Genomic DNA, 16,519 nt, shown 5'->3' with positions numbered 1-16,519 from the left:
GTACTTACCTTACCCTATAGTACAGATGTTGTTACCCTGTACTTACAGGGTAATTTGCGGGCTGTATTCTAAAGCGTTAGCTTGGATTTTAACAACCTGTTGATCTCTATGGATTTTATACAGCACCTAAATCAACCCACTCACAACAAACATGGACACACCCTCAACCTTATTATAACTCAGGGGGTTTCCAATGATATTACCTCTGTTGCTGATTTTACTATTTCCGACCATTATTTTTACTGTTGTAGTAATGAGGTTAATGTTACTGAATGTACCTTTAAAACAAAAAGCAATTAAAACTGTGACAGCTTGTACTGTGTTTAAAAACTTTGTATAGTTCTTTACCCCCTAGCGTTAAAATAATTCATTTTATTTCTTCTATTTTGTTTTTTGTTGTCTGTTTTGTATGTTCGTTCAATCTATTTGTTCATTCTTGAATGTTGCACTTGTAACACTGTTTTTGTTAATACATAAAAAAGTAAGGTAAAATACATGTAGTTACATATTTGGGGCTTTAACCAATCATCACTCATGCGTAAACCCAACCAATCATCACTCCTCATGCCAACCCAATCAGAGGCAGAGTAGGGAGCGGCACCTGCCCCTGCCACCTTGCATTTTGAAAATCTGCTCCCGGGCTGTATGTTTGGAATAATTTGTCATTTGTCTTTAGGGGGACGGGGTTTGTCTAAGAGGAGATTCCTGAAGACAGACTCTACAGCAGTCAAGTACCAACAGGAGAAACTATCTACGTGTCCTCAGGGAGGAAGTTGGAGCAAAGTGTGGGACCGACTGCCTATGCTGCATCTCCCCCTGTGTCACAGCATGTCCTCGGGCAGGTACCTGCTGCACCACGGGCTCCTCCTGCCCACTGTGGCTCACACCAAGGAGAGCCTGAAATACGCTGAGAACTTCCTGGTGAAGGACACCGACGTGTTTGTTGTGACATACCCCAAATCAGGTAGCCTACTTAATTATGCATCTAATAGAGTACCGCAGTGAGGACGTATTTTTGTAGGGTTTATCCAGAAATCCATTTGGTTCGTCAGTGGAAAAGTTAGAATGGGGATTTCACTTAAATTCATAAAATAAGGTCTGTGGTTAACCAAAGTTTATGGGAACGTGAATTTGACTTCAGCATGATAATCTTCACAAACTTTCATGCATTTTGAAGCGTTTTCAAAAAATCGTGTTGAAAAAAATGCATTTATGTTCCAAAAGTCATCAAAGTTATTCACATTTTGTGAAGGTTATCATGCTGAACCCAAATTCACATTCCCATAAACTTTTGTTAACCACAGACCTTATTTTATGCATTTGCCCAACTCATAGAAACTGTAGATCTCTACAGATCTTACGTTCTGCAGCATCTGAACATTTTATTTACCCAACAAACTAGGTAGGTAGTGTGAGATGAATATACTGTAAGTGTGCTGATATTTGCAGGGGCGGGAAGTGGGGGTGCTGCAGCACCTGCACCCTCTGCTGTTTTGTATTGGAATTGCAATGTCAATTAAAAAAAAACTTAAAATGTGTTTTTTATGTTTTATACTGCGATATTTAGGGTTTAGTTGTGAAGATTATGAGCAAAGCAAAGAGGGTGATGTTATTTTTGATGTTTGGTTTATAATAATAAGATAATAAAATATAATAAGTTCAGTGTTTCTGCCTGTGTTGCTGTCTGTTGTAGTGTAAAACGACCTAAAGGGAGAGAAGGTGGTGACATGAAAGTGAGTGAGAAAAGGAGAAAATACTGAAAAATGACATCACAACAGTATAATCCTAATGTTAATTTAAAATTAGATATTCCTCTAAATATGGCTAAAAAAACATCCAAACGTCCAAAAAACATCCAAATTATTTTCGGCGGCGTCAAAAGTCCGTTCCTTGCAGCACCCCCTACTTAAAAAGACTTCCAGCGGCCCTGGATATTTGGCTTCAAATGCATGTAGTATATTGCTAAATGACAAATGTCATAATTGCTTAATGTGAAAATGTTCTTCACTCTCCGTTTCATGTCTGCAGGCACAACCTGGATGCAGGAGATCCTCCCATTGGTGCTGAACGGAGGGGACCTAACGCCAGTCCAAACCATTCCTAATTGGGACAGGGTTCCTTGGCTGGAGGAGACCAGAACAGCGCTGGTAGTGGACAGTTTGCCATTGCCCCGGGCGCTGGTCACACACTTTCCCTACCACCTCATGCCCGCCTCCTTCAACAACTCCAAAGCCAAGGTAATTGAGTGAAAGTTTGGTTTGAAGTCCCTGTCAAAAAACAGATTCATTACACGTAGATCCTCTCCAAAGCTCTACTCAAATATGTAATTGGTAGCGTTAGGGCTGCACAATAATTTGAATTAATTAGTTAGGACGATGTTTAAAAAAAAATAAACCCGTCAAATCGATTTTCACAGGAGAATTCCGTTTTTTTACAACCTGGACGTGATTTCCAGCTTTAAATATGATTTTTACGTCACCCTGGTGGGATTATTTTGATTTTCTTTTTAATTATTTATCAGATTATTTGGTTTTTATATTTTTATCTTGATGAGTTACAATGCACTTTTGAGGCCGTACTTTGGTGTACTGCGCTTTGCCCCAGTGTCGCGGGGAATAAAGTCAACCAAATGTATTGATTTGTTGTCTTCTTTCCCTGCGACATTGGCACAAATTGTACTTTACTGTGGATACTTAGTTGGTTTACTCTTGGTGACTTTAATTTCCTCGTATGTGATGTCACCACTATGACCAACAGGATTAGTTCTGTTGGCCAAAGCCAAGTTGTCTCACTTGGTAGGGACTTAGTTCCCCCACACGCCTCTGGGGACATGAGTTCATTTCTCTGTGCTGATGGAACCAAACTCTGTGTATTGTCCATTGTTGATGTTTGTGTATCTGTGTTACTGACACTATAAGCAGTTGTACCAACCTTTGTGCCTGAAACAAATTTCCCCTCGGGGATAATAAAGTTAATCTCATCTCAACAGGTCAGGTAACATTTGTTTGTCATAGAATGAAAACAATAGAAAAGAGGAGTTCTTATGATGTAACGATGTTACCATGATTGATACATGAGGGACATTTTTTTATACATCGGGGAACATCTGGAAGATTCTTCGTGCTTATCTCTCTGGGAAGACTAGAAGTATTTTCTCAGCAAGAAAAACCACATTCTTTCCCAAAGACAGAATGAGAGAGTAAATTAAATCCAAGACATATCTTTTACTGACATAGGTCATTAATGATTTATATCACATAAACCAGCCAATGCGATGATATATTTAAGCAATATCACACGAGAGGGAGTGCTGTTGTTGGCTAATATCGTCACGGCTGTGATTCGGTCGTAGGCACGAGGCCACAGGCCGAGTGCCGAAGATGGTAAATGGTCTGCATTTATATAGCGCTTTTATCCAAAGCGCTTTACAATCAGTAGGTAGTCTACATTCACCCATTCATACACCAATGGCGGCAGGCTACCACACAGGGTGCCTACACACCATCGGGAGCAAGGAGGGTTAAGTGTCTTGCCCAAGGACACAACGACAGCAGTTGGGAGGGAGCGGGGATCGAACCGCCAACCCTTGCGTCATTGGCCGACCCGCTCTACCTCCTGAGCTAAAGCCGCCCCAAGATAATCACAGCCGTGACGATATTAGACAACAACAGCATGACCTCGAGTGTGATATTGCTTTTATACAACAGTTCTATTAAACAAAGCCGATTAAAAAAATGACAAAAAGCTGAGAAAATATGTGATTTCTCTATTTATTCCTCCGCCAACAAAAATAGTCCCCTCAGCTTTCCGCTACCAGTTGCCGAAAATGTAGCCTAATTAACTGCAGGCTGCCTACTTTTTATCATACACATTGATTTGCAAGTTTCCATTTATTGTACAGCCAGTGAAATAAGAGTCTGGTGATGGCATGTTAGTTATGTTAGGAAATAAATCCATCTTTGCGCTGTAGCTGTATTACGCTTTGTGAATGACGTTCAACGTAACGTGGCTGGTGTTTGTTTTGTTGATTAGAGCAGCTGTGAAACATTTTAGACAACAGCACTCCCTCTCGTGTGATATTGCTTGAAGCGTTTTGTTGATTAGAGCAGCTGTGAAGCGTTTTGTTGATTAGAGCAGCTGTGAAGCGTTTTGTTCATTAGAGCAGCTGTGAAGCGGAGTGATCTACAGTGAAGCGCCAGTGCGTTATCGTGAAATATCAGCACTGGTAGGATCCCTCTTGTCCAATCAAATTGCTCGGCCGGAACTAACTGTTGTATAAATGTTTGATGAATCACAACTTCGTTTTATGCATGTGCTATTGAAAGTGTTATTAAAAGTGTAATTGTGTTATGACAGAATTATTTATTTATTTTTATTTTTATTTTTTTTACCTTTATTTATACAGGGAAAAGCCCTTGAGAGCAAACTCTCATTTACAAGAGCGCCCTGTTACAAAGAACACATACAGAAATGTACAGACAAAGATGATAAAACAGTTTAGGTAAAACAAGTGCACTCTTCACGAACAGTGCTTTCGAGGAGTACTTTAAATGATTCCAGGGAGATCAGTTGCTCCAATTTTAAAGTGTCCTGGAAGCCGATTCCATCCGTCCGGTGCATAAAAAGAAAATGCAGTCTTACCTTGCTCAGATCTCACTCGCGGGACTGACAGTCTAATATGAGATCGTGAGCGTGTCTGATAGCTTATGTTAACATGGTTTAGAAGTGAACACAAATACAAAGGAAGCTGTCCAATCAGAGCCTTGTAAATAAACAAGAGACAATGTTGCTTTCTTCTAGATGACAGGGAGGGCCAGTTCACCTTATCATACAAAATACAATGATGCGTTAAATAACCGCCACCTGTTATAAAGCGCAGAGCGCTGTGGTACACGGCATCAAGGGGTTTCAGGATGGTAGATGGGGCATGCATATACACAACAACCCCATAGTCCAGGACAGACAATAATAGAGACTGTACAATTGCTCTTCTAGTACAAAGAGAAAAACAAGATCTATTTCTGTATAGAAAACCAATTTTCCTCCTCAATTTCTTCGTTAAATGGTCAATGTCAACACGAAAGGAAAGTTTTGCGTCCAACCAAATACCAAGATATTTGTATGAAGAAACACAATCAATTGGCTCGTCCTGCACTGTGCAGATACTCAGATTGTCATTTATAGTAGAGGTTCTAGAGAATAGCAGCCATTTTGTTTTGTTGGCATTTAAAACCAATTTCATGTCTGACAAAGCCTGCTGAAGACTGTCAAAGGCAATCTGAAGCCTTGTGACTGCCTCTGCAGGTGTCAGGGCCGGTTCCAGAACAAGATGACTAGGGGTGCATCCTAGATAGGAAGGGGTGCAGATGCCCGGCCGAAGGCCTGTTTGTCTGAGATTGTTGCATTTCCAACAGTGATCTGAGGGGAGGGCGTGATTGAAAGTGGGTTGTAATGATTTGAAAGTTTTCCAGAAGCTAGATGAATTCCCCTGTGCATTACCGAGAGAGGCCAAGTAAAAATCAGATTTAGCTTTTCTGATTAATCTGATGCAATTGTTCCTGGACTTACTAAAAGTTAACCAGTCAACAGGACTATTGATGGATCTAGCCCTGGACCAGGCTAAGTCCCTGAGACGTAGGGTTGATTTAACAAGGCTTGTGAACCAGGAACTAGAGCGGTTTTTAACTCTGAGATTTTTATATGGGGCGTGCTTTCGATGACAGAATAAAAAATGGAAGTGAATTGCTCTGTGATTTGGACACAGGTTTGTACATTTTGTCTGTATGTGTGTGTGTCTGTTAGTGTATTCTTGCATTTTGAAATGTAGTGGTGTTTAGTTTACAAAGTGTGCATGAGCATACAATTAACTGGTTGGCCAATTCTGTGTTTTAGGTTAGTTGGTGTGTGACAAGTTTAGAAAAAGTGTTATGAGCATTGGAAGACGCGTGCTAGCAATCCTACAAAACTGTAGTGTCTTTTTCTATCCTTCGTCCATTGCCCCATGTATGTGAAGATAGATTGTATCAATTATTTTGTGTGTTTTGTATGTGTGTTGTGTGTCTGTACCATAGGTGATCTATGTAACGAGGAATCCTAAGGATGTCATGGTGTCATCCTACCACTTCCACCAGATGGCCAGTTTCCTTGATGACCCTGGAACCTTTCAGGAGTTCATGGAGAAGTTCCTGGAGGGACAAGGTCAGAGGTCACGTCACAGACGGGTTCTGGCTACTGGAGAGGGGAGCAGAATCTTTCTGCAGATCTTGGACTTCTGAGAACAGAAAGATGATGTTAATCACCTTCTATTTTCTTTTAAGTTATTTGTTGATTGCTTTTATACTGTGTTGTCTGCAGTGCTGTTTGGAAAATGGACAGATCATGTGAAGAGCTGGAGACATACAGGGCTGGGAGACAGAATCCTGTACATCACATATGAAGAAATGGTCCAAGTAAGAGAGACAGTCAGTAAGAAGGCACCCCCACACTGCAAAAACGGAATTTCAAGAAAGTAAAAACATCCATGTTTCTAGCATATTAGTCTTATTTTTGGTCTAAAAAGAAAAAAATATTCTTGTCAAGCATGTTTCGCATTAGAAAATGGCTCTTATTTTAAGAAAATATATCTTACATTTTCTTAATAAAATATTGAGCTAGATTTAACCAGTAACAAGTTACAACAATGGTTTGCATCACATCCCAGCAGAGGAACAAGATTATTTTTCTTATTTTAAGAGTAAGACCACTTGGCACAACTTCTGAATTTAAGAATCTTATGAAATGATGAAATTACACCATTCATGTTGTCTTTTTTATTCAGAGTGGCTGTCAATCTGACTGCAATCGCATATTTACGGAGAAATAACATGTTGCTTCACATTTCATCAATCAATCAAACAAACATGTTATTTACAATTAAGAGAACCATGGTCTGGTAATACACATCATGGAAAAATACAGTTTAAGATGCCCCTTTGAAAAAGGACAGCAGAAGAGCTCATGCCAGTTCAGGTCCTCTAGGTTTAATGAACTGTTTTGATTTATGTTATTTTCTTATATAGACAATCAAGCATGAGCCAGCCGGGGTAGCTCTCATGTATCAGCTCTTGTTGGTCAATAAGTAACAAGAAATTGCAATGCAAAAGATGACTTGGAAATAATTTACAACAGTGATTCTCAACCCTTTTCTCCTAATTTAGTCCACACAGCAGACCCCAATTTGATTACATTTTGTTTCTTGGTTCCAAATCTGAAATCTGAAAATGACCTAGTATGCCAAGGTTATGTTTTTGTGGCCGTCTCTTTGTTTGTCTGGTGCGAATCCGATCTGATTAGGTTCAATGGAGGGGATGGGACTAGGGAAAATCGGCCATATGGGAATGTCATATAGTCTGGATTCGAGAGGTGGCTTGGGGGTTGTGGTGGTGGGAGGCAAGCGGTGGGGGAAGAGGGCGGGGTGGGACGTAGGGATAGGAAGGTCGTATAGAGAGTCAGGGTTCGAGGGGTTGGGTAGGGGGAGTGGCTAGGGGGATGTGGGTGGTGGAGGATGCGTGGTGAGGAAGGGGCGGGGCTAGCAAAAAGGGGCCGTAACTAGGGATAGGAAGGTTCTAGAGAGTCAGGGTTCGAGGGGTGGGTAGGGGCGGTGGCTAGGGGGATGTAGGTGGTGAAGAAGGTGTGGTCAGGAAGGGGGCAGTGCTAGGTAAAAGGGGCCTTAGCTAGGGATAGGAAGGTCCTATAGAGAGCTGGGGTTTGAGGGGTGGGTAGGGGGAGTGCCTAGGTGTATATTGGTGGTGGGACTGGGCCGTAGCTAGGGATAGGAATGTCGTAGAGTCGGGGTTTGAGGGATAGGGGGAGTGGCTCGGGGGATGCAACACTTTAGTCTGCACATTATAGGCATTAATGAATTAACTGTAATACCACTGTGACTATTTTAGAAGACAAATTGCCTTTTTAGAATAGAATTGTCCCACTCACTTTTGTTTTGTTTTTATTTTGTCTGTAGATATTAGGGGTGGGAATCACTGATGCCCCACGATACGATATTATCATGATACTTAAGTCACGATCCGATAGTATTGCGATATTGCCATATGCTAGTATTGTGATATATTGAGTATTGCAATATTGCAATATATTGTGATTTATTACCTTTTTTCAACTGAAAATGCATGTCCCAAAGGTAAAAACTTTGTCAACATCTGTTTTATCTAATCAGATAAAGTTTCCAGTCTGTTCATCTCACTTCAATCATTTTTATTGGAGAAAAATGGGATTGTCAAGCAGACAGACTGACCAACACCGTCATAAAAACCTGTCATAAATGTTGCATGCACTTGACATTTTGTATAATAAAATATCACGATACTTGGCATTCGATACGATACGATATATTGCCCATAAAATATCACGATGCTATGCTGTATCGATTCCCCCCCCCACCCCTAGTAGATATAGAATATATGTGACAATTCATGAACATATTTACATATTAAAAATTTAAAAAAGTCCAAGGCAACTCTTCTTATGATTAAAAAGCCTTTATTCTATCTTGGCTAGTTCAAACACTCCAACATGTTTCGGCCTAAGCCTTCATCAGGGACAATCTGAATGAGCCGAACCCCAGTGCTGACTGAAAAAGAAAGAAATAAAATATTTACATATTGTCTGAATAATAATTTAGTAGCTCCAGGTGATGAGAACCAGGTGTGTGTGGAATGGGACGCAAACACAATCTGTTAAACATCTACAGACACACATCAACAGTTGAATTGTTGAATGTCAACTAATGAGATGTTGAAATGTTACAATGTACATTCTCTGTAGGTGGACTATTCAAATAAAGTGTTATCAAGATACACAGTATTTCACAATAAAATTGTCCTTGGCCAGATGCAAACTTGATATGAATCAATCTCACTGAAGCTTTTTGATGCCTTAAAAATCAATAGAAAAAATAAAACGTGGTACCACTTCAACACACATTATTTTCCCTAATTCCCAACCCCATATGACCAACAACCTGCATGCATTTTAGGCTAGTTCCAGACATAAGGCAAACATCTGCTGCTTTGAAAAAAAGAGAGGTGACCGCACACGATTTATGATACTCACAGTGCTTTATTTCCCCCACCACAACACAGCGATGTTTCGCCTGACACAGCAGCTTGAGGAAGGAAGCCTGTTATGTCAGGCAAAATGTTTGGAGGATGTGCATTCTTTTACTTTTTTGAAACATCTGCTGCTTTAACATAATATGTGTCTCTCTTCCAGGACTTGCATGTAGCTCTAAGGCGTTTTTCAGATTTCCTGGGCAGTAATCTCAGTGAAGAAGCTATTCAGAGGATAGCAGAGCACTGCTATTTCAACAACATGAAGAACAACTCCATGTCCAATTACTCCCTGGTCCCTCAGGAAATCATGGACTCCAGCAAGTCTGCATTCCTCAGGAAAGGTGAGGCCACCATGCATTTCCCTCAGGTAGACAGAGTTTGGTGAAGCGGGAGATGTGGCAGACTACTGAAATCTGTAGACTTTTGGATAAGTTGAAACATTTTGTAACTTTTAGCATCACGCTTTTGCTTAATGTCGGGCTGAACCCAAAAATGACTTTTATTATGCCTCCGCCACCGGCGATAGCCATGCCGGAGGCATTATGGATCCGGGTTGTCCGTCCATACGTCCGTCCGTCCGTATGGACGTATGTCCGTCCGTACGATGTTCGTTAACGCGATATCTGAGGAACGCCTCGACGGAATTTCATCAAATTTGCCTTAAACATCCACTTAGGCTCAAGGATGATCTGATTAGATTTTGGTGGTCAAAGGTCAAAGGTCAAGGTCACTGTGACCTCTTGAACGCCATTTTCAAGCTTGTTAACACGATATCTGAGGAACGCCTGGATGGAATTTCATCAAATTTCCCTTAAACATCCACTTGGACTCAAGGATGAACTGATTCGATTTTGGTGGTCAAAGGTCAAAGGTCAAGGTCACTGTGACCTCTCGAACGCCATTTTCAAGCTTGTTAACGCGATATCTGAGGAACGCCTTGACGGAATTTCATCAAATTTGCCTTAAACATCCACTTAGGCTCAAGGATGATCTGATTAGATTTTGGTGGTCAAAGGTCAAGGTCACTGTGACCTCTCGAACACCATTTTCAAGCTTGTTAACGTGATACCTGAGGAATGCCTTGTCGGAATTTCATCAAATTTGCCTTAAACATCCACTTGGACTCAAGGATGAACTGATTCGATTTTGGTGGTCTAAGGTCAAAGGTCAAGGTCACTGTGACCTCTCAAACGCCATTTTCAAGCTTGTTAACGTGATATCTGAGGATGGCCTTGACGGAATTTCATCAAATTTGCCTTAAACATCCACTTGGACTCAAGGATGATCTGATTAGATTTTGGTGGTCAAAGGTCAAAGGTCAAGGTCACTGTGACCTCTCCAACGCCATTTTCAAGCTTGTTAACGCCATATCTCAGGAATGCCTTGACGGAATTTAATCAAATTTGCCTCAAACATTAACTTGGCCTCAATGATGAACTGATTACATTTTGATGGTCAAACTTCAAGGTCACTGTGACCTCACGAACACCATTCCCAAGTTCGTTAACGCAATATCTCAAGAACAGCTTGATAGAATTTCTTCTGATTTGGCTCAAACATAGACTTGGACGCAAAGATGAACTGATTCCATTTTGGTGATCAAAGGTCCAGGTCACTGTGACCTCTCAAATGTCATTTTCAAGCTTGTTAACGCGATATCTCAGGAATGTCTTGATGGAATTTCTTCGAATTTGCCTCAAACGTCCACTTGGACTCAAGGATGAACTGATTACATTTTGGTGGTCAAAGTTCAAGGTCACTGTGACCTCACACACCCAATTTCCAAGCTCTGTAATGCAACATCTCAGGAGTGCCTTGACGGAATTTCTTCCAATTTGCCTCAAATGGCGATTTGGACTCAAGAATGAACTAATGGCGGAGGCATAAGTCCACGTTGCGGTCGTTCTAGTTTTATTTGAGTTCAAATGCCTGGGTATTCAGTGCACCTGGGGTACCTGGGGGTACGGTGGCGCAGTCGGTAGCGCTGTCGCCTCACAGCTAGAAGGTCCTGAGTTCGATTCTCGCCTGGGACGCTGTGGGCGCTGGAGTTGTGACCCCCCCATATCTTCAGTGCCCACTGCCCAGGTGGGCTATCTCGTCGAAAGGGCCTTTCTGTGTGGAGTTTGCATGTTCTCCCTGTACCCCCCAGGGGGTTCCTCCGTACATAACCCCCCACTAAAAAACATGCAGAAGATCGTCATCCGACCAGTGACGACAACATCTGAAGTTGGTCCCCGGGCGCTGGAAAGAAAAAGCGACCACTGCTCCTGGCCTGCCCCCTGGAGGAAAGGACAAGCCTGGATGGGTCAAATGCAGAGGACATATTTCACCGGCCACCGTCAGCATGAGTGTGTGTTGTGGCCGCATGCATGTGTTGTAGTGTTCGTGTGACAATAAAGACGGGCTTCCGTCTGAAATCGTGTTTTTCACCTATTTAATAATGTATGGTCAAAAGAATCACAAAAATAAAATTTCTTTAGTTTTTCACACTTTTTCACATCAAAAGTTCATTTTTCAAGATTTCATTCATAACAGTAATCTACAGTTTGCTAACGTCACATAGTACTATCAAATGTCTACCCCATTTCGCCATAAAAATTGCTTTCACACACAGCCAAGCAGCACCGCTACATTCCCGTCTTGGGGTGTGCTTTCAGGTGACAGCCACCGCTCCCGTATTGAAAGGCGAGCGGAGCCATTTCCACCCAGCTCCTCCTAGCCCAAATGAATTCATAGGTTAGTGTAGCCTAGGCTACTGTATGATGAACGAATTAATTCAACAACCAAACATCGCCGATGTAGGCCAGCCAACGACATGCAGCTGCGGTCATTAAGGATCAAAGTGATTATTAACACGAAAGTGTTGTCCGCATGCAGCATGGTAACAAGGCTTTCAATATTCATGATCGACTTTATGGATCACAGATGCACCATCATGTAGCCTATTAGGTACAAGGCTAATTCTTATCTTTTGGTTCCAGTTTTTTGTAAAGCAAATTATTCCCATGAAGTAGCCTAATTAGCGTCCATTCTGAAAGACGACGCCCGCATATCAAACAGCTGCAGTCAGCATAACGTTCGTCAGGGGAATAGTATAGGCTATAAATGCACATGACTACTATAACGTTAGTAGTTTTTGTAAAGGAATGCACAACTGACTAGCTAGACAGATTGCAGTTCTGGAGCTCGTTTCCAGAGGGAATGTCCTCAGACCAACTCGCCACAGACAGCTATAGTCCTCTGAAGCTTATTATTAGTATCCATTCATTTTACCTACTAATGTCAACATTGTTTGAGCATAAAGCCTAACCTACTTACTAGGCACGGAGCATTCCTCCTGGTGCCCCTGCAGTCATGATTGTATAGGCTACTTTTTTTTACTTTCACTCATGCCTTTCTTGCTGCATGAGGTGATTTCCCCTGTATTTTCTTTTAAGAATGAGCTGACCATTCGCACCATTCCGGCTTGCCGCTCCTACGCTTTCAGGTGGAGGTGGGTTGCCGGGTAACCCGGCGCTGTGACTAGGTCCACTGGCGGAACGAAAGGCGTACAACAATTACCCACCAACCCGTTCACAACTTTCACATCGGAGGCGCGGATCCTATTTTCCGTGCATTTTGCGGCTTTCAAGGCCGGTGTGAAAGCGGCTAATCTTCATTTCAGGATAATTTTCTCCTCCAAATGAAGGAGAAAATGGCGCCTAGTGTCTGTAATCTGGCAGAATTTCTAGCCCATAAACTAACTACTAACTTGGCCAATTGTATGTAACATACAAAATAAAGCAAAACGGTAATGTCTAAGAATGCAAAGAAATGTACGGTAACTGGCTCGTTAAACCCGCATTCCAGGTTAACGTAAGGGGTCGCCCCTCGTAGATTCCAGGCTCCACACAGAAGCAGCTGGCTGCCTGGTACTCTGAAGATCCCGCTCGCGTAGCACCACAACACGCTGAATCGCACTCGATTTGGGGACGGAACACGCCAGGATTCCCCAAAATTGTAAAATCAAATCATCAACACGCTATTATGGTCCGCCTCTCAACCCTGTCATCTCAGACAAGATTTGTTTTCAGACTCTGAAATGTCTCTGAAACCTTGCGCTACTTGCATTCCGTTGGGTTCATTTTGTCTTTAAAGGGCAAGCTGATCCCTATTATTACTTCACACAGCAAAAGTTGCACACAGCAATCTTTAACTTTTGAACAGTGTTCAAAAGTTAAAGATTCAGCAGTGTTCATTTAAGCTGTTATTTGTTGAGTGGATGGAAATACATATCTGAGAGATTGGATCTACATTTTAACACTAGGACCACTAGAATGACCGTAAGTGGTCATTTTGAGCACTAGATTAGAAACTCCATACTCTCTCATGATAAATACCCAATTGAGAGATCAATGCATTCATTGTGTTAAGATATATTTAAAAAAGACAAAACAACACCAAAATGTAAAACAAATAGACTAAAAATATGTCTAGAACCCTGGGAAATTCAGTGAGGTCAAAATGACCGCCTATGGTCTTTCTAGACGACCCCAGTTAACATCACTGATCACGCATCCCAGCGCATGCGGTAGTATGTATTTTTTAACATAGAATCCTGGTTCCTCTGACCAGTGACACTTAGGAATAGACTAGGTGACAACCAGGTATAGATTGGTGACAAGCTGGAGAGACAGTTGACGGTCGGAGAGACGGCATCCGGTACGGGATGGGTTTAGCACCCCAGCCTGGCTCTCTCGTGAGGGAGAAATCCACAAACGTTACGGATTAGCCTCCTGAAAATCTGTGTAAAGATCAGCGCGGCCTGGGGTCCTTCAGGCTAGGGCGAGGTGCTTGGCGCAGGCGAATGACGTGCAGCGCACAGGCCTTCTTGAGGCATCCTCTCTGCCTCTGGATGCCTTTGCCCCGGGAGGGTCTGGTGAGACAAAGGAGGTGAGCGGCCAGGAGTAACCCACAGGGCCTTAGAGCCTCCATGCACCAAAGGGTCTTGCAGTGCTGCGGTGTAGCACTAGCTCTATTGCAGTGGATTGGGCGTGATCGGCCCTTCCGCGGGCAACGTTGCAGACAGAGTAGGAAGGCTGATCCGTGAGCGGCTGCTTCTGGGATGCGGGTCGGGGTCTTAATCGGCCTCGGCTGGGTATACTGGGCGAGGGTGTATGATGTTCGACAGACCCGAACAGGGACGTCCAGAAAACATTAGAGGGGCAGGGGCTCAAATTCTTAAAAGGGCACTTCGGCGCAGAAACGACGGAAATTTCAGGCAATTTGAAGGCCAATTTAGGCGGCGGGGTGTAAAACGGCATTACAGGCTGCTGCATGCCAAATTTCAACATGAAACTGAAATGGGGGGGGGGGGGGGGGGCGCTCTCTGTATAATTCTTTGTTTTGACAAACATACATACCTGATTCACGTTGATTGATATATCTGTCAGTGTGCGCCTGTGCTGCTGTCGTTCAGTCTGCATGTGGCTAAGTGCGCACTGCTGGAGTGGGCGGGGACGGGCCATCTCGCTCTCAACAGTCAATGGGCAAGCCACGTGCGGTTTTTGGGCTGCTGCCTTCAGGGGCGGCTTAGAAAAACACTGGTCCATGCAGAGGCCTATTAGAAATGGTGCATTCAAGGCGAAGAGAGCTCAGAAAAGGCATTTCTCTTTGAATGCTGCCTTCAGTGACGGCATGGAAAGGGCAATTTCCATACAAAGCACCATTAGAAATGCTGCATTCATGGTCAGGAAAGGGCACTTTTTACAGACTGAAAAAAACGCAGGGGCTCAAGCCCCCTTTGATGTCTATGTGTGCACGTGCCTGGACCCGAAACACCTTACGACCCCAGTTCACATCACTGATGACGCGTCCCAGCGCATGCGGTAGTATGCATTTTTTTAACATAGGTAAAATGATAATATTTTCTTTGCCTTTTGTGTAATTCATATAAAACCTATTTTAAATGACAATACAGACATTTTTAGGAAAAGTCATGTCCCAACAGCATTGTATTTTTTATTTCAACAAAGTTATTGCACATATCAAAAAGGTCAAAATGACCGCTGTGGACTTTCTAGTGTTAACAAAGTGGAGACTGATCGGGTTAGTCTAGTATGACTGAAATGTTTAACAAAGGTTAGGTTTTAGGGCTGAGGCTCGATCAATCCTATGAGCAGAGTACCAGGATGCTTGTAAATGTCTGTGTCAGTCTCTGTGCTTCAGTCTCTCTGTGCTTCAGTCTCCCTGTGCGTCAGTCTCTCGTGTGTCTGCCTACATTTCTTCTGTCACTTTTGTAGCACATCATTGATTTTATATTGTGTTTCTCTTTGTGTGTGTGTGTGTGTGTGTGTTTGTCTGTGTGTGTGTGTGTGTGTGTGTGTGTGTGTGTGTGTGTGTGTCTGTGTGTGTGTGTGTGTGTGTGTGTGTGTGTGTGTGTGTGTGTGTGTGTGTTGTCTGTGTGTGTGTGTGTGTGTTTGTGTGTGTGTGTGTGTGTTTGTCTGTGTGTGTGTGTGTGTGCGTGTGTGTGTGTGTTTGTCTGTGTGTGTGTGTGTGTGTGTTTGTCTGTGTGTGTGTGTGTGTGTGTGTGTGTGTGTGTGTGTGTGTGTGTGTGTGTGTGTGTGTGTGTGTGTGTGTGTGTGTGTGTGTGTGTGTGTGTGTGTGTGTGTGTGTGTGTGTCAGGCATTGCTGGGGACTGGAGGAACCATTTCAGTCTGCAGCAAGAGGTCCGATTCTCATCCGTCATCAGAGGAGAGATGGAGGGTGAGAGCTTGTCGTTCCCCTGCTGGGACCTGGAGTGACCAACAGCTGGAGGACGAGGTGTTCCCCTGGGACCTGGAGTGACCAACAGCTGGAGGACGAGGAAAGAACCTGGAGTGACCAACAGCTGGAGGACGAGGAAAGAGGCACAAAAACACTTAATCTCACAGTATGCTGTAATCTTATACTTAATACTTAATTACTATACCTATTACTAGGGCTGGGTTGGGGAAAAAAATCGATATATCGATATCGAATCAATATTCATTTGAAGGAACTGATATAGATTCATCAATCCCAATATTGATCTTTTAATACCTTTTCCAGTGGATGCTTGAAGCTTTAACCCCATTAGACTCGCATTGGTTTGGTTCTTAGCGCAACAAAAACATCTGTTAACATGAACCATGGTTAGAGGGTTCCTTGCACAATTCACAGCATTTATTCTTTGATAATCTCTTTCATATCCAAGCAAAATTGGTATTGTAACTGAAATATCGATATCGAATGGTATTGGAAATCGAATCGAATCAGGACCTTGTGTAGCCTATAAAAATCGTACCGAATCGGGAAATCAGTGGCGATACCCAGTCCTACCTATTACTAACTACACTACTACCCTTTTTGTAGCAATAGGCTCCCAATAATTACCTATTAAATAATTGAGTAAC

General features: G+C 42.7%; 1 protein-coding gene across 1 annotated transcript; it reads left to right on the top strand.

Annotated features, from left to right (window-relative positions):
• Window positions 1-828: 828 nt before the first annotated feature.
• On the top strand, window positions 829-15,889 carry sult2st3 (sulfotransferase family 2, cytosolic sulfotransferase 3; the record flags this gene model as incomplete). Its single annotated transcript, XM_083647859.1, has 6 exons — window positions 829-964; window positions 2,029-2,237; window positions 6,072-6,198; window positions 6,355-6,449; window positions 9,268-9,448; window positions 15,771-15,889. The coding sequence occupies 6 exons, from the start codon at window positions 829-831 to the stop codon at window positions 15,887-15,889; spliced, it is 867 nt and encodes a 288-aa protein (XP_083503985.1).
• Between the last annotated feature and the right edge of the window lie 630 nt (window positions 15,890-16,519).

This window comes from Poromitra crassiceps, assembly GCF_964638095.1.
Source record: "Poromitra crassiceps genome assembly, chromosome: 1".
Lineage (NCBI taxonomy): Eukaryota > Metazoa > Chordata > Actinopteri > Beryciformes > Melamphaidae > Poromitra > Poromitra crassiceps.
This window is presented reverse-complemented; position numbering and strand designations above follow the sequence as displayed.